The sequence below is a fragment of the Propithecus coquereli genome, unplaced genomic scaffold (assembly GCF_000956105.1).
Source record: "Propithecus coquereli isolate 6110/MARCELLA unplaced genomic scaffold, Pcoq_1.0 Scaffold208, whole genome shotgun sequence".
Lineage (NCBI taxonomy): Eukaryota > Metazoa > Chordata > Mammalia > Primates > Indriidae > Propithecus > Propithecus coquereli.
Window position 1 is genome coordinate 1766879 of NW_012145856.1, and position 24544 is coordinate 1791422.

Below are 24544 nucleotides of genomic sequence, written 5' to 3' on the forward strand. Positions count from 1 at the left end.
CCAATAATCCTAGCACTCTGGGAGGCCAAGGCAAGGAGGATTGCTTGAGGTCAGGAGTTCAAGACCAGCCTGAGCAAGAGCAAGACCCCGTCTCTACCTAAAATAGAAAAATTAGCTGGGCCTTATGGCGAGGACCTGTAGTCCCAGCTACTTGGGAGGCAGAGGCAGGGGGATCGCTTGAGCCCAGGAGTTTGAGGTTGCAGTGAGCTACGATGACACCACTGTACTCTAGCCCAGGGCAACAGAATGAGACTGTCTCAAAAGAATAAATAATTTTTTAAGAAAAGTTTTTTTAAAAGTAATTGATGCCTGTTAGTTGAGTATGACTTTGCTTTTCATTAACAATTGCTTAAACTAGACAGAAGTTTATACCTCTAAAATAAAACAGTCCAGAGAGGGAATGGCAGCTTTGCCCTGTGGGGTTGTGCCAGAGACCCAGTCGTCTTCTCTCGTTTCACTATTCTTGGATAATATCCTCTCTGTGTGGTCTGAAGTTGCTCATCATGTTTCTATATTTCAGCTAGGAGGAAGAGGGATGAAGAGAAGCTGGGAGTATGCCAAGGGATGCGCCCTGGAAGTTTCCCAGGATGCTTCTGCTCATATCCTGTTGGCTAGAACTTAGTCATGAGGTCATACCTAGGTCCAAGGGAGGCTGGGAAATGTAGTCTTTATTCTGGGAGGCCATGTGCCCCCCTGAAAATCTAGTGTTCTATTAAGTTGAGAGGAAGAAGAAAACTAATATGGGGAGAGACATACCAATTTCTACTTACAATACCCTTAGAATATTATTTAGAACTTGAAAAATTGAGACTAAAATTAATTTAAAAGAGTAATAAGTAGGCAGACATACCCAAGAACACGTATTTTTTTAAAGAAAAGTTTCATTTAAAATTGCCATACCATATTCTCTTTTTCTTTTTTTTTCTTAATGTGACACTTCTCTACTGCTTTTAATGTAACACTTTCTTTATAAACTATTTCATTATGGAACATTTTAAACATACACAAAAGTGAAGGAAATTACACAATGAACCCCATGTACCCATCTCTCAGCTTTGGCAGTTATCAGCTTAAAGCTAGTTGTCTTTTTTTTTTTTTTTTTTTTTAATGTAGGGTCTTACCTATTGCCTAGGCTGGAGTGCAATGGCATGATCATAGCTCACTGTAGCCTCCAACTCCTGGCCTCAGGCAATCCTCCTGCCTCAGCCTCCTGAGTAGCTGGCACTACAAGCACGCACCACCACGGCCAGCCAATTTTTCTGTTTTTTGTAGAGATAGGGTCTCAATAGTTGCCCAAGGTGGTCTTGAACTCTTGGTTTCAAGTGATCCTCATACCTCAGCCTCCCAAAGTGCTAGGATTGCAGGCATGAGCCACTGTGCCCGGCCCAAGGGTCTATTTAAAAAAAAGAAATATTAACTTATTTGAGGATAATTGTAGGTTCACATACAGTCATAAAAAATAATCCAGAGAATCTTGTGTACCCTTTACTCATTTTCCCCCAGTGGTAGTATCTTGCAAAACTATGGTACCGTATCACAGTTGGGATACTGACTTGGGTACAGGCTAGATGTAGACCATTTCCATTACCACAAGGGTACCGTGTGCCGCCTTTTCATAGCCACACCTGCCTCCCCCTCAGTAACCTCTGACACTCACTGACCTATTCTCCATTTCTATAATTTTGTCATTTCAAGAATGTTGGGAATCATCATACAATATGTAACCTTTTGGTATCGGCTCAGCATAATTCTCTCTGGATTCATCCAAGTTGTTGTGTGTATCAGTTCATTCCTTTTTACTGCCAAGTGGTATTTCATGGTATGGATGCATCACATAAAGGCTCTTTGAAAAACATAACCTGCCTAACGCTTCCCTCTGTTTTCCTCCGTCTTCTTCCCCTCTCTTCACAGCAATGCCAAGTGAGTGTAACTGCGTGAAACTGAGAAGTGATTGCTCAAGGCCTTCCCTGCAATGGTACACCCGAACTCAAAACAGGATGAGAAGACCCAGCTTGTTGTTAAAAAAGATCCTCAAGTAAGTACCACTCCTTGGGCTGTAAGATCTCCCTGATTCAGGTCAACTGTGTAGAATTGGGAGGAAAATTCAATTATTGCCCTAAATATGGCTGATGTTGGAGAGGCATACTTGGTCAAAGGACCATTCAGAGGCATGTCCGAGTCAGGATTCAGTGCACAGGTGGAGCGGGTTCATGTGTCCAGCTGTATTTGGTAAGAGTGTGCCGCCCAGGCCCCTGTTCCTCAGCCTGGGTGGCCGAGAGAGCTGCTCCTACAGGGCACTGCTCATCATGCCATTACTTAACAAAAGAGAGCTTTTTCCATAAGCTATTTTAAGTTAATCTAAAATATAGTTAATTAAATTTCCCTGAAGGCACTTGAATACTATTAAATATTGAATAATAAAGAAGGACGATAGAGTATTTCAGCCAGGTTACCCTTACTTATATCCTAGTAAGTGATAGAATTAATAAAGGAGGAACTTGTCAGTTTTTTTTTATATATAGCAGTCAAACTAAGTTGAAAATTACCTTTTTTTGTGTCTACAGATAGAAATCCAATCTTGAAATCTAGTCTCCCATCTCACTTTATTTACCAACTTAGGAAGTGTAGAGGGGAAAAAGGTTAAGAAAAAGAAATTTATATGAATAAAGACTTGTGTTACATTCAGTCTCCTTTTAGTCATGAACCCATATTTATTGAGGCCTGTAGCGTGCCTGACATTGTATTGGGTGCTGGCCGCAACAAGAGAGACCAGAGCCCTGTGCCGCTCCTGCAGGGTGGGTGAGGCAGCCTCACGCTGGGAATCACAGCACCCTGTGCCAAATGCTGTAGATTCCATGCTTGCCTTTAACACTTTTCTTTCTTTCTTTTTCCTCTTTTTTTTTTAATCAAAATAAGGGAAGTATTATATTCACTGAACATGACCCCATTGCTGAGGGCTGGAGGGAGGAGTAGGTAAATGCTAGTTCACAAGATATTCAAAAGTTATAAAGGGACTCAGTGAAATGTGTTCTCATCCCCACTGCCCACATTTCCCCTCCACACGTAAAAATAACCAGTGTTACCAGTTTTTTATGTAGATGAGAAATATTTTTTGTGTGTGTTTTCCCCCACCCTGCCAACCTGCTTTTTCACACAAAGGATAGCATCTTGTTCATTTAACATTATACTCAGAGCCAGGGAAAAATGAAGACGCTTGTCCAGGTTTTCATGGGAAGCCTGTTGAAGTCGTGAAAACACTCTGGCAATACTTCTTGCATCATCAGCTCAAGTCTCAAGAAATATTTAACGTCCGTTATATACAGTATATTATGCTAGATGCTATATATTTTTTAAAGCTGCCCCTTTCTTTAGAAAATGTGTTATTTTCCCCTTAAGCTTATTCCTTACCTTATTTTTTCAACAACACGAATTATTTAAAGCAATGGTTCTTAAACTTTGGTTTAAACTGGGGTGTTTATTTTTTTAGACTTTTAATTTGTCAGCGTCACTGGGGAGCTTATTAAAAATGAGATTTCTAAACCAAGACTAGACTCAGCTATTTTCTCCAAATCCTCTGTGTGTGTGTCAAACTGCATAATAGCATGAATTATCTTTAAAAATATTTTTTTTTTAGATGGTCTTAAGGGTAGCTAATGGTACTGTCTCATTTCAGTCAATCTCAATTCTGGGTAGAATTCTTTAGAAGTATGATGGATAGATTATTTCTTTTGTTTTTTTTTTTTAAAGGACTGTTGATATTTTAAAGTCACAAAACATTGAATCTGAGATTCTATAGTTCAAATCTTACTTGATTTTTTTAAAGTCCAATAATTGGCATTGTGATTCAGATTTTATTATGGTGCCTTGCAAAAAAAAAAAAAGTTCTTTTATATTCACTTATAACAAAGACAGTCATAAATGGCCAATTTGTCTTGTCAGGAAAATAGGAACCGGTACCTTCCTTTCACACTGAGGTCAATTTAAAGATAGTACTTTTATACTTCATGGCAGGCAAACTCGATTTGGGTTTAATTTTCATTTATTTCACATTATGTGTCATGATTATCACATGACTCCATCATTATACCTAATTGATTTTTTTTCCAGGTGTCTACTGCTTATGTTTGGAGTGTGGATCTTTTATACCCTCAAGTTAAACTATACTACTGAAGAATGCGACATGAAAAAAATGCATTTTGTGGATCCTGACCGCGTAAAGGTTAGATATCCCGTTGGTATGGTTTAAATGAAAACATTTCCAAGCGTACACTTAAACTGTCATAGCATCTCTAATGTGTTACAAATAAATGGTAATGAAAGTTTGAAAACAGAGGGGAAAACACTTAATCTTAGCACTCCAAAACCAAATATCACTCCCTTCTAGAAAAACAGCTACTGACCCATCTACCCTACAGTATTCTTCTCCCATTGACTGTGGCCGTGCTGTGGGGTGAGGTGGGCTCCCCTCTGCACACTCTAGTGCATTGATCATGGAGTTCATGTGATGCTGCCCACGTACGTGTTGTTAAAACAGACGGGAAGAAATTCTCTTAATATCACTTGTCCTTCTCGTGTTTTGTTTTTAATTTTAAAGATTTCAAATGGCATTTCAAGGTTTTTTTCTTTTACTTTATATTTGTTTCTCAATCGATCGACATAGGAAGTGCTAATTTCACTGACGATTAGAGTGGCCAAATGATCCAATAATGTTAGGCATTGGCTGGAAGAAGAGGTGGTTGCAGATAAGGTAGCGTGGCAGGATGGGTAACTGACATGTATGGACACTCCTTCACGTGTGTTATCTCATTTACTCCTCAGGACTGGGACACATCCCAGTATCATCTCCATCTTACAGATGACGGCCTGGTTAAGCTACTCATGCAAGTCCACTTCTAGCTTAGTTAGCTAGTTAATCTAGTTCAGTGCTTACTATGTGCCAGAACTATTCCAAACGTGTGTTAGCGATATTAACTCATTTAACCCTCATAACAGTCCCGGGGATGGAGAGGCTATGATCATCCCCATCTCACAGCTGGGGAAACTGAGGTGCAGGGAGATTAAATAATTTTTCCAGAAAGTGGTAGAGTCAGGGTTTGAACTCAGTGATGTGGTTTCAGAGTCCAAGCCCCTGACCAGTCCACCCTCTGCCTGGGTAGAGAGTATCCACAGAGAAGCCAGGAGTTACAGGCAGCACGGTACAGAGAGGAAAGAGCTTACTTTTTTTTTTTTTAACCTAGAGTCAAATCTGATTGCTACTTAATAACAGTAAAACCTTAGACAAGTTACTTGAGCCTCAGTTTTTTCAGCAGTGAAAACATCTATGTAACAGGATAGTCATGAAAGTTGAATAAGATAATATACACAAAGCCGCCTCCCCAGTCCTGATTTTTATTCACACGTTTCTGCTTTAATCTGTACATCCTTCATAGAGCCTCAGATGTTTTTGTGATACAGAGAGGTATAAACAAGCAAATGACGAGCTCAGTTAAATGCACAGCTTGGCCTCTGCAGAACACTCCAAGTGTACCCTTAAACTGTTGTATCATCTCAATTGTGTTACAAATAAATGGTAAGGAAAGTTTGAAAACAGAGGGGAAAACACTTAACTTCAGCACCCCGACCTGAACCTCAGTGGTGTGTCGAAGCTCCTCAGAAACTTGCCAGACTCAGTCGGGTGTTGTGATCATTTATGGGAGTCTCGGTCTTGCTGATCACAGAGCCTTCCTTCCTGCATATCTGACCTCAGATGTCCGCTGACTCGTCTCATTTCACCCCTGCTTTGGTGGAGCAGGATGTGTCCAGTGCCCTCTCCTTGGGTTTCCCTTTCCTCCCCACCCATCTGGCCTTGCAGACATCCCTCCGGTCCCTTTCAATTCCAAGGCCTTTCGCGGCACTTGTGGATAAAGATTTCAGACATCCTGTCTCTGTTTTTTGTCTTCTGAGAAAGGCCTAGAATAATGGCACTTGGCATGACTTACTGATACGCTGTGAACTCTTCCCTTTCTTTGCTGCACTTCCCCACTTTCTCTACGCATCCCCTTTTTCCTGTTCATTACCATCTGACCAGCTGCAAAATAATTTCTCTAAAGGGTGAGTTAATTGAGCAGGGAGGTGAGCTCTCTTGTAGAAGGGCCGAGCACACCATTTCACAAGCACAGCGTGGAAAAGATGTGTTTTAGTAATAGCCTGGGGAAAATCAACTTAGTAGTTTCACTGTCCAGCCAGTGACATCTGCATTAATGTGCCCTGGCAGCTTGAGATCATTTTTAACTTAAGCTACATTAATAGACCAGGAATGGTCTGCTTGTCCCTGCAGTGGTCAAACAAATGCTCTGGTTGTTAGGGCAGTTACTCTTTACAGGGGCCTATAGGTGGAATTCAGGCCTCAAACAGGGAGTGGTTCTGGGCCTCTCTGATCCCTTCCAGCCCTGAGATTTGGGGGTTCTCTGCAATGTGCCAGTACCTGGCTGGAAAATGTAGCCTGGTTTTGTAGCCTGGGGCTTTCCCCGTTCTGAATTATGGGTACAGCTGTCTCAGCTGGAAGAGTCTCAAAACGCTCCTGCCTGCAGTACCACTGGTTCTTGACTCAGTAACTTTCACTCACAACCACAGTGGTGCCTCGAAGCTCCTCAGAAATTTGCCAGACTCCATCAGTTGTTGTAATCATTTATGGGGGCATCTTGTCTTGCCATCTAAAATGTGAGTTGTTTGAGAGTGGTGACTGTGTTTATAAACATATGTAGCTTCTGGGATTGTAGGAAAAGGAACAGTGAGCCAGGGTTGCCCTTCAAAATCCTCTGCTCTTGTACGTTGCCCTAGTTTGACTCCTCCTCACCCGCCTTCTGCATCCAGGCATGCCCCACCGTGGCCACAGATTCTGAAAATTGACTCTGATGTGTTGCTTCTCTCCTTAAACTCTGGTGTCTGTCCTTTACCTTCAGGAGAACATCCAGGCTTCTGAGTGTGGCCTGTGTGACGGCGTGACTTGGTTCCTCCTGGCCTCTCCAGCCTCCTTTGCCACCCCCACTGTCTCAGCACTGCCCTTTCAGACACACTAAACCCCTCGCAGGCCCTTGGTTGAGGCTCTGTCTTTCATCCTTTCTTTAAAAACATCTTTATTGAGATATAATTCACACATCATAAAGTTCACCCATTTAAAGCAAGTGGCGCAATGGTTTTAGTGTATTTACAGAGCTGGACAACCATCACCATAATCTAAGTTTAGAGCATTTTTATCCCCAAAAGGAGCTCCATATCTATTAGCAGTCATGCCCTATCCCCCCTACCCCCATATCCTGAGCAACCACTAATCTGCTTTCTGCCTGTTCTGGACATTTCCTATAAATGGAGTCATACACCACATGGTCTTCTGTGTCAGGCTTCTTTCACTTAGAATAATGCCTTCAGGGTTCACCCATGCTGTAGCGTGTATCAGTACTTCATTCTTTTTGTTTCTTGATAACATCCCATTGTGTGGATATACCACATTTTGTTTATCCATTCATCAGTGGGTGGACATTTGGGTTGTTTCCACTTTTGGCTATTACGGATAATACTGCTGTGAAGATGTGTGTATAAGTATCTGTTTGAGTACCTGTTTTCAGTTCTTTCAGGAATACACACAGAAATATAATTGCTGGGTCATATAGTAACTATGTTTAGCTTTTTGAAGAATTGCCAAACTGTTTTCCAAAATGGTTGCATCATTTTACATTCGTGGGAGCAACATTGGAGAGTTCCCACTTCTTTACCTCCTCACCAACATGTGTTATTATGTGTCATTTTTTGTTATAGCCGTCCTGTTAGATGTGAAGATAGCTCATGGTGGGTTTGATTTGCATTTCCCTGAAAGCTGCTGATGTTGAACATCTTTTCATGTGCTCATTGGCCATTTGTACATCTTCTCTGGAAAACTGTTTATTCACATTCATTGCCCATTTTTTAATTGGGTCCTTTGACTTTTTATTACTGAGTTGTACAAGTTCTTTATGTATTCTGGATACCAGGCCCCTGTATCAGGTATATGATTTGCAAGTACTTTCTGCCACTCTGTAGGTTGTCTTTTCACTTTCTTGATGATTCCATTTTCAGTGCCAAAGTCTTTAATTTTGATGAAGTCCAGTTTATTTTTCCTTTTGTCACTTGTTCTTTTGATTTCATATCTAAGAAATCTTATTGCCTGATCTTGAGTTTTCTCCTGAGAGTTTTACAGTTTTACCTCTAACGTTTAGGTCTTTGATCCATTTTGAGTTAATTTTTATATATCATGTGAGGTCAGTGTCCAGCTTCATCCGTTTGCATGTGGCTCTCCAGCTGTCCCAGCACCACTCGTTGAAAAAACTTTCCCCTGTTTGCTGCATTCTTTCTCACTTCTGTGCCTGGAGCCCTTTCCTGCCCTTCACCTTTCTGTTACTCATATTTTAAGTCAAGTCTCAGCTCAGGGGTTACCTCTTTTAGGAAGCCTTCCCTGATCATCCCCTTTCTGTGTTCTAGAAGCCCCTTTATATCTTAATCCTGTGTTTATCACCGTAGCATTTCAACTGTTTGTCTTCCCCACTTGTGTTCCAGGCCAGCTCTTGAGAGACAGTCGGGTTATGTGCTTAACATTTTATGCTAGTTAATATGTACTTACGTATATTAAACTCCGTAGGGAGGGGGAGATACTGCTTTAACCACAGTGTGATCTCTCATTATCTTTGAACTCCAGATTGTATAGAAAATCCGGTTATAGCAGGCAGTTCTTTGAGTACATTCAGTGAAGCATGTTAGGTTTAATATCCCTTTGAGGAATAGGACTAATAGTTCTGTTCAACTCTGTAAACATCCTCTAGTAGGCAGAGAAAAGCCCAGACACCCCCAGCCCTACCCCTTCTCTCAGAACCGTAGAATGTAAGTCCTTTCATGTGGCTTACGGGGTCGGTTTTAAGACCTAAGTTCACCGCTGGACAGTAACAGCCCATCACGGGTGCTAGTGCCCTGCCTGAAGTGGCTGCAATGAGGATCCCTGACCAGTCGCTGATGAGGGAGGGGGGAGGACGTGCTGGGTGAGTCAGCCTCCCCAGTCCCACTGCTGCCTGGGCAGGGGCTACGGCTGCCTGCACAAAACCGAGGAGGCAGCCCACAGTGTCCATCTACCACGTCTACCCCGTTCTGAAAGCTTTCTAAAAGGTTATTTTTTCTATTATAAAAGTAACACTGAAAATTTAGGTAATACAGAAACAAATAAAGGAGAAAGGCCCCTGTAATTGTTTGTAGGAAAAGAGGAAGGAATGGGATGCAATTATGTGAATCAAACATGTTTCTAAAAGTCTGTCAGTTTAGAAATTAATAAAGTAGAAAATGAAGGACTCCTACAACTCTGGTGGGATTGGGGTGCCTTTTATTCTATTACCTTAAACTTTTTTTTTAAAAAAGTAGCTTTTCAACCCTGTCGAAATGCCCCACTTTCCAAAATGGTCCTGGTAGGACGTGCCACTTCCTTCAAGGCAGAAAGGGCAGCTTGTGTGGAAGCGCAGGCATCGGAGGGCTTTGCACAGGAGAGAAGCAGCAAGAGTTGAACAGCACTGAGGATTTGGGGTGAGGGAAACAACAGAATATAAGACCGAAAACGAGACCAAGCACAGGATGTGGTTTCCAGGGTGACAGGTGGTCCTTAGCTCTCTGAGAGGAGAGAAGGCCAAATTCAAAGGTGTGGCAGTGACAGGGGTTTTGTATTTTCTATTTAAAGATGTCCCTTAATGTACCAGCTGTTAAATGACTAACTATAGTCTGAAAGGATATTTGTACACTTAAGAAGTATGGTTCCCATGTGAAAGTATATTTACAAGATATTTGAGAGACAAGGGCGCATTTGTGGCGACTTAGGTTTGGGCTGTGTGGTAGCAGCCATTTGAACTTGGCCTTCTCTCCTCTCAGAGAGCTAAGGACCACATGTCACCCTGGGGCCCACATCCGGTGCAGTGCAGTTAATTATAACCAGATCGACTCAGCTGCTCCCTCATAGTCCCCCCTGGGGCTCACGGACCTACACCATGAGTGTAAAGCAAGCAGGGCACGTTATTCGTGCTCCCGGCACTAGCACCTCCAAACCAAGTCTTTTCTCTCGTTGGTGCTGCTGCCTTTTCCCCAGACTGTCCTTAGAACATTCTCATGGCCCAAGTTCGTTCAACCCCTCAAGCCCTGGCCCCAGGCCACCCCTGACTGGTTGAGTTTTTGCTGTGTTGTTCTTGCTGGGACTTGGTTATTTAAATTTTCTCTGCTCTTAACTGGGTAAAAGTTATAGACAGATAACGTAAGTGTGAGTTAAGTGTGTCAATAACTTTATTCTCAGTTACTGTCCTTGTGTGATGTCATATAAGTCTCCACGTGTGTCAGGCACTGGACTGTGCTTTGGGCATGGCCACCCAACCCTGTTGGGACCAGGCCAGTGCCAGGGTTTACCCACATGGGAACTGAAAGTCCCACAGGTCACTGATGCCCCCAGATCACATGGTCCATGGCAGAGTTGGGCCCCTTCCCACATTTGGTTAACTCCAGACCTGAAGTTTTTCTTTAACCTGAATGCTCTGACCTGTCCTGGAATTTTTTTAAAAATATAAATGCAATAGAACATTGCCTTTTACTAAGACTGTGCCATTTACCTGTATTCCTGAAAATGATTACCCTTAAAATCATGGAGTGGAAATGAAAGTGGAGATTTTGCTGAAGAAAATTACTTTTTTTTTTTTTTTTTAACCCCATGTCAGTGAATTTTCCCATTGTGGTTTTCTATGGCAAATCGCCACAGTGTGGACAATTGGTACTACCAGATGTCTTTTTATTCTCAATTGTGGGCAGCCTGCAAGCTTAGCTTGGAAGACTTTTAAAACTGAAACCTTTCATTTCATCCCTGGATTGGAGGCAAGTGGGAGTTCTCGTATCTTGCGGCCGAGTCGCCAGTTCCCCACTTCCCAGCGGGCCTCTCCTTCCTCGCTTGGCTGCCTTGGCCTCCAGCCTTGGAGCCACCCGCAGCGGAGAAGGGCCAAGTCACGCTACTCCCTCTCTTCCTCACAGCTCCTGGAGCTGAGGGCCTCCTCCTGAGGCACTTTTCTTCTGAGCTTTGAACCACGGGCAAGCGGTGAAGAGGGAGGAGAGAGGCCGAGACAGATTGCGGTTAGAAGACCTGATCCATGGGACGTTCTCAGAGCTCGTTCCCCATCTTTAAATGAGTTGAAACAAAAGAGGGAACAGGAACTGCTGTGGCTTTAGACATTTCCAGTGGCATTTAGAACATTTATTCACTCGTCGTTTATTTATCACACCTGCTGTGGATTAGGCACAGGAGGGTTACAGTCCAAAGAGGATGACTAAGCCTTGTGTTCTGCTCATAGTCTAGCAAGTTAAGTTTAAAGCCTGAAATCGAACTCTTTGCCAGAATGGAAATGGAATGAAATTTCACTCCTTTCCAAAAGAGACTTCTGAAGAGAAGATTTGGCAGCCCCAGAGAGCGGTGCACACGTTTCCACCTTACTCACCTACCTCTTTCCAGTCCTGAGTCCATCACCAAGCTTCCTAGGTCTCTTTTGGCACTTCTCAGATGTTCCTTTCTTTCCTAGGAGTTCTGTAAAACCAGATGCTTGGAATGTCATTCTGTAGTGAAGAGTTGAGCCTTTGGGTCTCTAAACAAACTGCTGTTCCTGACCTTCGGGCCTGGAGTCTAGAGAGGAGAGTACATAGTGCCGGTGGTCCCTCTGTCTGCCCTGCCTCCACCGATTTGGCACTAAGTGCCGACTAGACTTGGAGCCTCACGTGCTCCATTTGGGGGCTCAGGGCGTGATGGTTCCTTGCCTGGCTTTCCCACTGATGCCTTGTGAAGATGCCAGTCCAGATTCAAACACTTGCTGTCAGTGGTGGTGGTTGTGTGCTGTTCTCTGTAGGTAGAGGCTGTTGTTTTAGGAGCCAGGGAAGTAGCCAGCACAGGTTGATGTGCCAGCTCAGACCTCTTACAAAGTGAAGATACTAATGACCATCTTGCAAGGTGCTGTAGGTGTCATGACAGTGAACTGAGGCAGTGAATATTCATGGTGTCTACAGCAGCATCTCTGAGGCATTTCAGAAATGGGGCCAGATCCTCAAGATGTAAACAATGTGCTCTTCACAGGTACTAATAACTTTTTGAAGCTATAATATTATTTTGAAATATTTTCTGCTGTAATAGGATAAACATGTTCTAGGTTTTTTTTTTGAGACAGAGTCTTGCTCTATCACCTAGGCTAGAGTGCAGTGGTGCCATCATAGCTCACTGCAACCTCAAATTCCTGGGCTTAAATGATCCTCTTGCCTCAGCCTCCTGAGTAGCTGGGACTACAGGTGCACGCCACCATGCTCAACTAATTTTCCTATTTTTTGTGGAAACGGGGTCTCACTCTTGCTCAGGCTGGTTTCAAACTCCTGACTTCAAACGATTCTCCCACCTTGACCTTCCAAAGTGTTAGGATTACAGGCATTAGCCATGGCACACGCCCCCCCCCCAAAATGTTATTAAAAATCAGACAATAAAAATAACAAGGCTTTGAGAAGAAACATAGTTGGGGCAAACATTTAAAACTGTGCAACAGTAATAATCCTCATAATAAAGATACTGATAGTGTTCAAAAGACATGTTAAATTCCTAAAAAGAAATAGCCCGGTAAATATAGGACTTCACACACACACACCCGCACTCACACTTACACCTACAAGATGATAGCCAGAGGAGGTGTGAGACCTGGAGACAAGGACAAAAAACACAAAGATTAGGGCAAACTCCCCTACATGTAGCTCTGAGGCAGCGTTTGTTCAACCGAGCGAAGAGGAAGACTGTCAGGCAGATGGGCATTGGTACCGTGCAGGGGTGGAGAACCTGCAGCCTCGGGGCCACATGTGGCCTTCTGGATCCTTGCGCACGGCATCCAAATTTTGCAGATCAAATGCTACTGGGCTAGCATACTTGCCATTCAGCAGCAGTTCCTTGCTGATGCAAAACATGAACATGCTGGGAAAATGCATTTCAAACCAACACAATTTCTTTGTTAACAGGATGTTGTTCCCTGATTACATTTAAGATAATTTGCATTCCAGACCGTATGAAGCTCAGTACCCCAAATGATAAATAAGCCTATTTCTCATCCTGCTAGATGGGATCCTGAAATATGAAACCTTTTTTCTATTATGATAAAAAAATAACCTAAAATTTACCTTCATAATTATTTTTAAATATACAGTTCAGCAGCATTAAGTATATTTATATTGTTGTGGAACAAATTTCTAGAACTATTTCATCTCACAAGACCAAAACTCTGTTCCCATTAAACAAGAAATCCCCCTTTCCCCTCACCTCAGTTCCTGGTGACCACCATCTACTGCCTGTTTTTATGAATCTGACCACTTGAGATATCTCATATAAATGAAGTCATACTGTATTTGTCTTTTTGTGACTGGCTTATTTCACTTAGCATAATGTCCTCAAAATTGTTACATGCTGTAGCGTGTGTCAGAATTTGATGAATCATGAAATCGTAAACACTACAGAGTGTATTTTTCACCCCAAATTTATTTGAACAATGTTAGGCCAGGGGTAGGAGGTGGGGGTCCTTCCTGCTTTACTTGTGCAATGAAATAAATACCCTTGTTGAGTTTATCCACTTGTCATGTGATCCTCCTGGATTGTTTCTTCAAGTTTCTGAGCATAAATTAACCCTAATAGACACATGTTCTGTGTTAAAGATAGTATTCCACAAAGGAGCTACGTCAGATATCATTGGACAAAATGTCATCTTTAAGAGTACATTTTTAATGCTGGAGAGTTTTTAAAACTCATATTGATGTGATTTCGTTCCAGAGAGCTCAGAAATATGCTCAGCAAGTCTTGCAAAAGGAATGTCGGCCCAAGTTTGCGGAGACGTCAATGGCGCTGTTATTTAAGCACAGGTATAGCATGGACTTACCGCCTTTTGTGCAGAAGGCCCCCAGAGCAAGTGAAGCTGAGGACAAGTATGATCCTCCTTTTGGATTCCGGAAGTTCTCCAGTAAAGTCCAGACCCTTTTGGAACTGTTGCCTGAGCATGACTTTCCTGAACACTTGAAAGCCAAGAGCTGTAGGCGTTGTGTGGTTGTGGGGAGCGGTGGAATACTGCACGGACTAGAACTGGGCCGCTCCCTGAACCAGTTCGACGTTGTGATAAGGTATGTTGCTGTTAACACCAACCTTCCGCCTCTAGAGCTAAGTGCACTGCTCTTGGTCAGTGCGGTTCCAGGGACAGTGAGGGAGATGGGATGCTCTTCATGGGCCCTGCCCTCAAGGGACTTACTGTTAGAGAAGCTGAAACAAAAACACAAAATGATTGGATGTCCCAAAGTGTGCCATACTGACCTTAACTTTGAGGAGCATGCCGTGAGGGCAGTAAGTGGCAGATCCTTTTCAGAGGAGGCGAAGTTTGGAAGGGTGGGTAGATCCGGGTAAGCCAGCAAGGGAGCAGGACGCGGCCGGAGAGCTGAGTTGGTGGGAGGCCTGGCTTCCAGGGCGGGGGCTGGTGAGCTGCGGGAGGCGGTGCTGGCTGGGACACGGAAAGCACACAGAAGAGGCTGAACTCGCCGGGACAGGCAGTAAATCATCCTAGATTCTTTTTGGTTTAGCTGTTTAAAAATTTGTTTTTCTGATTATAAAAGTAAAATATGCTCTTACTGAAGATGGGAAAAATATAAGGAAGAAAACGACCACTGGTTTTCAACACAAATAACCAACCACTGTGAATTGGCTGTGTTTCTTCCACTTTTGTTCTATACATATACTTATGAATGCATTTATATTTTTATAAGGTATTTTGCTTTTTTAACTTAATATTATGAGTACTTTCTGAGGTCATTAAATATTCTTGGAAAACTAACTTTAGTAAGTACTTAATTTGCCTTTGAGAGCATTTTGTAAGTTATTTAGTTCCGTTGTGGGACATTAATAGAATGTTTCCATTTTTCTTTGCTATTATGAAAATACTTATCATATTTTTATACATCGAGGGCTGTCCGGGAAGTATCCAGCCATTGACATCCCTCGAATGTCTTTTTGTACATCTTTGATTATTTTCCTAGAGAAGTTCCTTAAAGTAGAATTGTTGGCATCAAGATATTTGGATATTTTTCGGGCCCTTGATACATTATGTCAGATTAATTATCTTAATTAATCCTTAATTAATCTTAAGGATTTGCAGAGCTGGGAGCATGACGAGAGCTGGCTCTTAATGAAATTTGTTCAGCAGTAGTGGTGGGTTTGATTGGAGGCAAGAGAGAATAGGAGGGCGGGGGGTGCCTGGGTTAGAGGCCGTGGTAATCAAGGCATGAAGTGTGTGGGCCTGGTGCGAGACACAGGATGTGGAAATAGTGACTAGAGATTGAATCTGAGAGGCATACTGGAAAAGGAGATGACAGGACTTAACTGACAGTTTCACCACTCATGTCAGGAGACACTAAGATTTCTAGTCCTGGGAGTCTAATGCATTTGTGGAACCACTGTCAGAAATAGAGGTGTGGAGAGGCTGGGCACAGTGCCCACACCTGTGATCTCAGTACTTTGGGAGGCCAAGGTGGGAGGATCACTTGAGCCCAGAAGTTCAAGACCAGCCTGGGTAACACCGTAAGATCCTGTCTCTCTAAAAAAAAAAAAAAAAATGGAGGAGTGGAGAAAAATCTCTGGTTAGTGAGGGTGGATGACAAGATCCATTTTGGACATTTTGAGCCTAAAAGTGATGATGTATTCACATAGTACCTTTGTCCTCAGTCAGTAGCTGTGATTCGGGGCAAGTTTCCTAACTGTCCTGTGCCTCTGTTTCCCATCTGTAAAATGGAAGCAGTAATAGTGTATCCCCAGAGGGACAAAATAAGTTAACATGTAAAACATTTAGATCGTAGTAGATGCTCAATAAGTGTTTGCACCTATTTCTGGAGAATGTGTAGGAACGTGGAGGCTCAGGAGGAGGGTGTGGGGGGTGCAAGGTATTTTTAGGTAAGAACCAGGCTTTTGTAAGGGACAGACAGTAGAAGAAACAGGTAAGAACTGAGTTTGAAGGCAAAAGGGATGCCTGTGGTGTGAAGTGAGAGGGTCGTGAAGGTTGGGATGAGGGTAAAGCAGCCGCCTTCACTGGGTGCTTGGTGTGTGCAGGACTGTGTCAAGTGCTTTAGATGTTCTTATTCCTCAAAATAACCAGTGAGTGAGGCTCTCACAGTCAGCAGGGGTTACCGACGGAGGCACAAGGGCACCAAGGCATGCAGGGTCCAGGCCAGGTTCTAGCATTCCAAATGCCAGGGATTGGAGGCTTCCAGAACCTTATCCCTGTGCCCATGCAAGCAAATAAATGACCACCTGTGCGCAGGTTGGCAGGGCCAGGGCCCCACACCCATTAGATAGCGCGTGACCCGGGTGGGAAAGAGAAGAGTTGAGAACCAACAGTGCGAGAGGCGGGTGGAAGAGGAGGGCGGCTCTGAGCTGGCCTGAAGAATGGTGGGACTTGGCACTTCAGAGGGGAGGCAGACGGGAGATCCGGGTGAGAAGCCCCACTGGGCAGGAGGACGAGGGGCCCTGGGAGAGCCGGAATGGTCTAGAAGGTGGCTCCATGTCCAGGGATGGTGGGTGCCTGACTGGGGCGTGTGGGCTTCATACACAGGCACTCGGAAGCTGCTGCCATGGGGACAGGAAACGGTGGCTTCAAGCCTGATTAGAGAAGGAAGATCAGTTAAGAAGCTTTTTTTGTTTTTCTGTAACTTTTAAGTTGAAAACAATTCTAAACTTAACAGAAAAGTTGCAGGAACAGTACAAAGAACTCCCATCTACCCTCCTTCCAGGCTCCCCAAATGATAACACTTCATCACATTTGCTTTATAATTTTCTCCTTGTGTATATACTATTATTCCTTTCTGAACCTTTGAGTGTTAGTTGCAGATACTAAGCCCCTTTACCCCTAAATACTTCAGTGTGCATTTCTTAAGAAGAAAGGCATTCTATTATATAACCCCAGAATAGTATTTAGAACTAGGAAATTAGTACAATTAATAAGTATTAATAAGTTCATACAGTACAGGCTTTATCTACAGACCTTACTCAGATTTCACCAGTGATCCCAATGATGTCCTTTATTTTAAAAAAGAGAAGAAAGAAGAAAAAAGAAAACAAATATTTGGTCTAGGATCATACTTTGCATTTACTTGTCATACCTACTAATATCTTTTAAGAGTCTCATGCTCTACCAACTGAGCTAGCCTGGCAGCCTTCTAGTAATATCTTTTAATAGTCCCGGGGTTAGGAGTTTAAGATGTAGAAGAGGAAGTGGCGGTGAGAAAGAAAAGAAAGGTTAGATGCGGGTGGGATATTACAGGTGAAGAACTGAACACATTTTTTTGAGATTTCAAAATTGCAAAACTGGGTGAATGTTATTGCTTCTGGAAGAATTCATAGAATTTCCCCCAAGACAAATGCCTTGGTGAAGCCTTCATTGACCTAACAGTTGTAAGTGCCCTAATCCTTGCTTTCAGACCAGCTGGCACACCTGGGGCCCGGTGTCCTCCTTGGTCCCCCACCCCACAGAACTGAGGTTTGTATCTGCCTTGCCTTGGGTCCTAGGTTTTCCTTTCTGATGACTTTTTTGAAATTCTAGCAAGTATCTGAGCACAATGGGAAATTTTCAAGGAGACTTTACTGGCACCCAGAGAAAGCCCAAAATGTGATTTGTTGGGACTGGCTAAAAATACCAGTACAGATGAAATTGGTTGCCATTCAGCAATCAGATAGGGCTGTTCAGTCATGAACTGAAGGCTGCATTCCTCAAACACCTGGAAAAAACAGCTGTGAGGAGGGGATGAGGCTGCTGGGAGGGACAGCCAACCCCCAACCACATCTTCATTCCTAGTCCTAAGAGAATGTGGAGGACTTGACACAGGATGTCAACGGCACGATAAGGTAGTTGACGGCTTGCTTTGTCAGTGTGTCTTTGTCCGTTTTGTTTAAATAGGTTAAATAACGCACCTGTTGAGGGATATTCGGAGCATGTTGGAAATAAAACGACTATAAGGATGACTTACCCAGAGGGTGCACCACTGTCTGACCTTGAATATTATTCCAATGACTTATTTGTTGCTGTATTATTTAAAAGTGTTGACTTCAACTGGCTTCAAGCAATGGTAAAAAATGAAACCCTGGTAAGCACTAGACATTCTTCTATCAAATGTGCCTTAGTAAAAAGTGAAGGAGTCTCTAGTTGTAATTACAGACTTTTATTTTTAAACACGCACAATGGAGTGCATACTTTTGTGCTGTCTTTCAAATGATAATCACTGTCTTTGTAGAAACCCCTCAGAACTCCTTGCTGCAAACTGCTATCAGAACCTGATTAAGAGTCACATGTGAAAATGCTGATCATTACTTAATGGGAATAATGCAGATTGGGAGCAAAATTGCTATTACTGAGGTTGACCACCCACCTTACTCTCCAGACATGAATTGCATGGCTTTTGATTAGTTCCAGAAATCAGATTTACTTGGATGAATATAAACCATTATTGAGGATATTCAAAAGAATATATGTAGAATTGCTAAGGAATATTTTCAGAGAGAGTCTCTGAAAATGCTTTGGTCAGTCAGTGGTTCCTTTGTTGGAATAAATTCACAGCATTCCAGAGGGGCAGATGTGGAGGAGATGGCCCTCATTCGGCCATATTCCTTTTGTTTGTCTTTACCGTAATCAGTCACATTACTTTATAGTCCCACCTGTTGTATTCAAATAAATTGCAGAGGTCAACTATCAAGGAACATACGCGCAAACTAGCAGGACATACTAGACTTTTCTGTGACATTAGTAGGACATATTAGACTTTTTACATAAGTTCGATGTGATGGAGAATTTATATCTCCAAAGCTTGATTCTATATAAGTTACCATGGTCTTCTGGACTTTGTATTGGGTAGAAGTTCTAGTTGGAAGATGAAGCACAAATAAAGTGACTCACAGTCAGTTGCCAGGAGACTTCATGGGACTAGGAAATAGAGTAAGTAAGTGGAGAGAGGATACAGGGTGAGGGCGCCTTCCGATGGGTTGGTCACAGTGCTCGATACCCATAAATTGGACCTATTTGCTTGGTCCTCCCTGGGCAAAATGATGGCTTTAGATACTAAAAAGGCTCACCATTGAGGAATTTCTACCTCAAACAGATAAGAGTTGATTCTACGATTCCTCTCTTTGTCCTAAATTGGATCTTTTAGAGTTACTTTCTGAGTTGAGGTACTGGATCTGCATAGATGTTAGTGACTCTACTGCAGAATGCAGTATAGAAGGCCACTAGGGTCACACTCATGGCCTTGGCCTGATGAGCTGGGAAAGCCTGCTCTGCTGATAAGAATGACTTTATTAAATACCCCAAATGATTGCTTGCTTTCTTTCCTTAGCCATTTTGGGTGAGACTCTTCTTTTGGAAGCAGGTGGCAGAAAAGATCCCACTACAGCCAAAACATTACAGGATTTTGAATCCAGTTATTATCAAAGAGACTGCCTTTGACATCCTTCAATACTCTAAGCCTCAATCAAGGTTCTGGGGCCAAGATAAGGTATTTTTGTGGCTACTTAAAATTAATTGTTCTTTATGTTCGAGGGGAGATGTGTACAAATTTCACTTGGTCTTATGTCTAGAGGAGAAACCCAGTGATTGATTAAACACCCCATGTGTGTTCACCACCCTGCACCTTGACTGTGGGCTCTTCATGGTTTAATTGGCCTTCTCCTCCTCTGACTCACCTCTTCAGTGTAATCAACACGTTAACACTTACATCACTGAGATACTGTTTAAAGTATTCTTACTCCAGGACTTCATATAACTGCAGGGCACTGAAAGGCACTTCAGTAGTCCAAAAAGTTCTTTACATTTTAACTCTATGGGCTGCTCAGGTGAGAATTGATTTTTATCGTCACTTTATATGTGATAGTAAATAAAATCAACCCTCTGGAACAGTGCTTTTCACTGAATGCTTGGGTCCCACCTCAGACGTTCTGATTTAATTGGTTTATACTTTGGGATTTTCAGAAGTCCCTGGGTGATTTTATTTTGCAGGCTAATTTGAGAACCTTTGTGCCCTAGCCTGTTCATTGCAGTGGAGAGATCCCTTACCTGCAATTAGCATGTGCTGCCACCATGGGGTGGAGTGGGCATACCTTTTTTACTTGTGGCTTCATGATCTAAATAACTCAATCTGTGTCTTTAAAACTTTTAAGACCCGTGTGGAAATCTTAAGCAAAATTTATCACATATATGACAGGGTAAACACTCCCAAAATATGTAGAGCTCTTATTAAAAAGACAAAGATGAACCAATAGAAAATCAGCAAAGGATGTGAACAAACATTTGACAAAAGAAGAATTAAAATAGTCAAAGAATCCATGATAAAATATTCAACTTCACCAATAATCAAATAAAAGCAAATGAGAGCCACGATGATATTTTTGCCCACTTTCTTAGCAAAGACTTAAAGATTTGGTAATGTCCTTTTTGGTGGAATGTAGGTAGGATAAGTTGGCACTTTTTCTAGAGGACAGTTTGACAATATAAATCAGTTTGAAATGCAAATAGTCTCTAACCCAGCAATTTTACTCTAAAAACTTACTATAAGGGAATTAGAGAAATCTGCAAAGACAGATATTCTAGGATATTCACCATAGCATTAATAGCAAAGGACTAAAAGCCTAAATATTTATCATGATGAGATTGTTTAAACAAATTATGATATAGTCAGTGCAATACTGTCTATTAAAGATGAAGAAAACTTGATGGATATGAAAACACCTCCACAATAAATTAAGCAAGAAAATCAAGATACAGAACACTTATATGATTCCATTTTTGTTTCAAAATAAAATGTGTGTGTGTATATATAAAAGCTTGGAAACAGACACCAAACTGTGAAGAATGCCCTTCTCTGGAGGGGAGTCTGTAGAAACCTTTACCTTTTACTTTACAGTCCATTTATTTCTATTTGAATTGAATATTTATTTTTAAAATTGATAAAACGACATTTTTCTTTTGGATAAAAACAGTAACTTAACACATCGATTGCCACACTGGAGAAAAAAACATTTTTTCTCGGGGTCACAATGTTTTATTACAAAAATAGAATAAAAACTTGGAAAAAAAAAAGATCCTTAAAATTTAATGAAAAATGTATTATTTTTTTATTGATTTCTGTGCAACTTGAAAAATAGTTCTCGTGGCTCCCAAGGTGAAGAGACTTGTGAGTTACATATGCCTCATGAGGCCCTGGGCTCAAAACTAGCGTGAGTTAGATACAATTCACATGACTATTAATGTGTAAAAAGCAGACTTCTGATCTAAAATTGCAGCATCAGACACTTCCTCATATATATATATGCCCTTCCAGCAGAGGGAGAAGTCTGTTGGACAGTAAGGAGGTGTGATCTTAGGGGGCATATTGTAGAGATAACATGCTTCGGAGGAGCTTTTAATCGTTTTTGAGTTCTCTCCACACATTACCCCTACAAACAGTTGATGTCACACACTCCATCCCCAGACATTGCTTGAGTGTTCCCTGGTGCTGGGTGCTAGGCTGGTCACTGGGATGCAGGGTGGAGAAGACAGAACAGTGCCTTAAAGCCCTACGGCTAAACAGGAGGAATGCTCCCTCTGCGTTCATTCCTCTTGGCTTCTGTTTCCAAACATGCAGTATGGCTGTTGAGTTCCTTTCTAACAGGTGAGGTTGGCCTTGAGAGGTGGGTGCCACACACCAAGGAGCAGGATGCAGATTTTAATGAACGATGGGTTCGGTAGATGTTCCCTAATCCCACCTAAATCTGTGGACCCTGGAGAGTCCGCTGTCTTCCCATAAATTGGAGACAAGGAGAGTTATTTATGGAAACCACAGGCTCAACTAAGGGGAATGAAGAGGAGGTACATTTGCACATGGAAAACTATACAAAAGAATATTAATAAGTAGATCGGGGCAGCCTTCAGAGAAAGCCTGGTGAGCTGCAGGGCTTGCTGTATTCCCCCGTCCTGTGTACTGTCTACCCAAGACCAGGATGGAGATTCTGAAAGCACGATGCCAGGTTTGCGCATTCCAGGAGGCACAGTGAGATGCCAGCCGTGAGGAGGGGCTGGTGACACAGTCAGAAGCCAGGATTCATTGGGCATTCTGGGCCAAAGTCAGGCAGGATACATGTAGAAGTCCTTAATTCAGATCTGAAAATTGTTTGCTTGAACAGAGGGTGGGGAGAAACTGGCTTAGCAGCTGTACAGGTGAAAATGGCCTGGAAGTGTTATTTGCCAAAAAGCAAACAGGGCCCTTCAGTGGGCTGTAGCTGCAGGCAGGGCAAGCACGGTCTTCAGCAGGGGGGACTGAGGATCCTCTGCTCTCAGGAAAGGATGGGCTTCAGAAACCATGCCCTGGGAAGGACTGTGGAAGGTCCTGTGGCTGCTTATTCCAGAGCAGACCTTGTAGACATTTGTCATGCAAGAAAGGAAATAGGCTTGTTTTGTCATTCTTGACATCTTATGTAGGACCAGGGGGTAGACATTTTAGAAAGAATGTCTTTTAACTTGGTGTAAGCATGGTCAGGCTGCCCCTTGAGGGTGTTAAAAGTATTAACATCACAGACCATGTTTTAGAGTCTAGATTCCTGATTTGCATGGAGAGGTAGACTTTAAAATGTTATATAAAATTATGTGATGTAGAAAATTGCAGCCTCCAACGCAGCTTTTATAACTCTGCATAGCATGTGCAGTACCTGCAAAGCAGTGAATTGTGCTAAGACTTGTTTTTTCTTTTTGGTCTTTTCCCTTTTTCAGAATGTCCCCACCATCGGCGTCATTGCTGTGGTCTTAGCCACACATCTGTGTGATGAAGTCAGCTTGGTGGGTTTTGGATATAATCTCAGTCAACGCAGAACACCTTTGCACTATTTTGACAATCAGTGCATGGCTGCCATGAACTTGCAGACCATGCATAATGTGACAACAGAGACGGAGTTCCTCCTAAAGCTGGTCAGAGAGGGACTGGTGACAGATCTCAGCGGAGGCATCTACTCGGAATTTTGAACACGGAAAACCTCACTTGGAAATGCAACTCTGCCCCCGAGGGCTGTTGTTAATAGCCTTCTTGATGCATTTCATCCTGCAGATACTTTGAAGTGCAGCTGGTGTTTTTAACTTTTAATTTAAAAACAAAAATTGTTTAGTTCTTCCCACTTTTTTTCCCTATTTATTTGAAGTCAGTGTTTGTTTTTGCACAATATTTTGTAAGTTAATTTTAAGAATTGAATTGGTAAGACTTCTCAAAGAGAATTGTACGTGATGATGTTTTATGAATTTTAAAAAAGTAATTTAATTTGTAAAAACTCTGTCCATGTATACTGCATACCGAATACCAGGTAATCAGTTGGAAGGAGAGAAGAGGTCACTCCTTTGACGATGGCCCTGAATGCCTGATTCTGGTCCCTTATGTGATGGAACTGGTGGAGGAGGCACTTCCGAGATGACATGCTTGATAGCTAAGCTGCTGATACTGGGTCAGCAACACGGCCCCTGAGGCCTGGGCAGGTCGGAGAAGTTGACGGCCCTCTCTGTGGGTCTGCCCTCTGCAGGGACACTCGCAAGAATCAACCAAGGGAGCTGTCCTGGAGGTCCCTGGTTGGGATGGGACACAGGAGACATTCTGTGTCCTCTGAGTACTGTGAAGCTACCCTGGGCTGCAGAAGCCACAGTCTTCCCAGCAATTATGGCCACTCTTGAATTTCAGGAGAATTTTTTACTGCTCTTCCAAAGCACTTAAGTGGTATCTAATGGTTCCAGTGTCTGAGATGACTTATAAAAACTAGGACAAAACCTCTATGATCCAGAGTCACAGGGGGAATATACCCTTTCTAGGAATAATCTGAAACACTGAAATGAAATCCTCCCAGTGTTATAAATTGCCTATTAAAAAAAAAAGTTTTGAATGCCTACCTGGCAGTGTGAACTAGGAGATGTGCTGGTTGAAAAGAAAAAATAAGTAAATAAAAGCTTTTGAGAAGCTCTCATAGTCTAGTTAGTTTGAGTGCTTATTTGTTTAAGAAAATCTATAAGTCTCCCCAGAACGTCCTTGGATGCTGCTGCTGAGACCTCACTGCGGTGCCAGTGGTGTGGGACAGAGAACTAGGGTGCCTGCCTCTGCGAGCTGCACAAACCCACATAGCTGCAAACTCTTCTAGAGAGATGGCAAGTGCGGGTGGCTTCCTCCCCAGGACAGGCTTGCTCTCACTTAAGTGCCTTAATGGCTCTAGTCCCTGATGTCAGAAGATCTGCCTCTGCTCCACTCCCACCCTGCCCCAGACTCAGCTGCTGTCATTTCTGTTCTCCAGCTCTGGCTGCCGCCACCGCTGCTGCCACCTCCCTGGATTCTCCCTTCTTGTAACGGCTTGTGCAGCCCCCACACAGCCCTGACCCCCAGCCCGTTCTGACATCTTCCCCATCCACCACCTCCTCAGCATATCCAGGCCATGAGCCAG

At 42.7% G+C, this 24544-nt stretch overlaps 1 protein-coding gene across 3 annotated transcripts in view; it reads left to right on the plus strand.

Annotated features, from left to right (window-relative positions):
* ST3GAL5 (ST3 beta-galactoside alpha-2,3-sialyltransferase 5) overlaps nucleotides 1–24067 on the plus strand; it is a 55684-nt gene extending 31617 nt beyond the window's left edge. For all 3 annotated transcript variants that reach the window (XM_012644250.1, XM_012644252.1, XM_012644251.1), the window contains 6 exons: nucleotides 1912–2035; nucleotides 4108–4219; nucleotides 13859–14202; nucleotides 18015–18201; nucleotides 19444–19602; nucleotides 22848–24067. In XM_012644250.1, coding sequence (XP_012499704.1) covers nucleotides 1912–2035; nucleotides 4108–4219; nucleotides 13859–14202; nucleotides 18015–18201; nucleotides 19444–19602; nucleotides 22848–23096 — 1175 coding nt within the window. In that variant the 3' untranslated portion in view covers nucleotides 23097–24067. The remainder of the gene's footprint in view (nucleotides 1–1911; nucleotides 2036–4107; nucleotides 4220–13858; nucleotides 14203–18014; nucleotides 18202–19443; nucleotides 19603–22847) is intronic.
* Nucleotides 24068–24544: the final 477 nt, after the last annotated feature.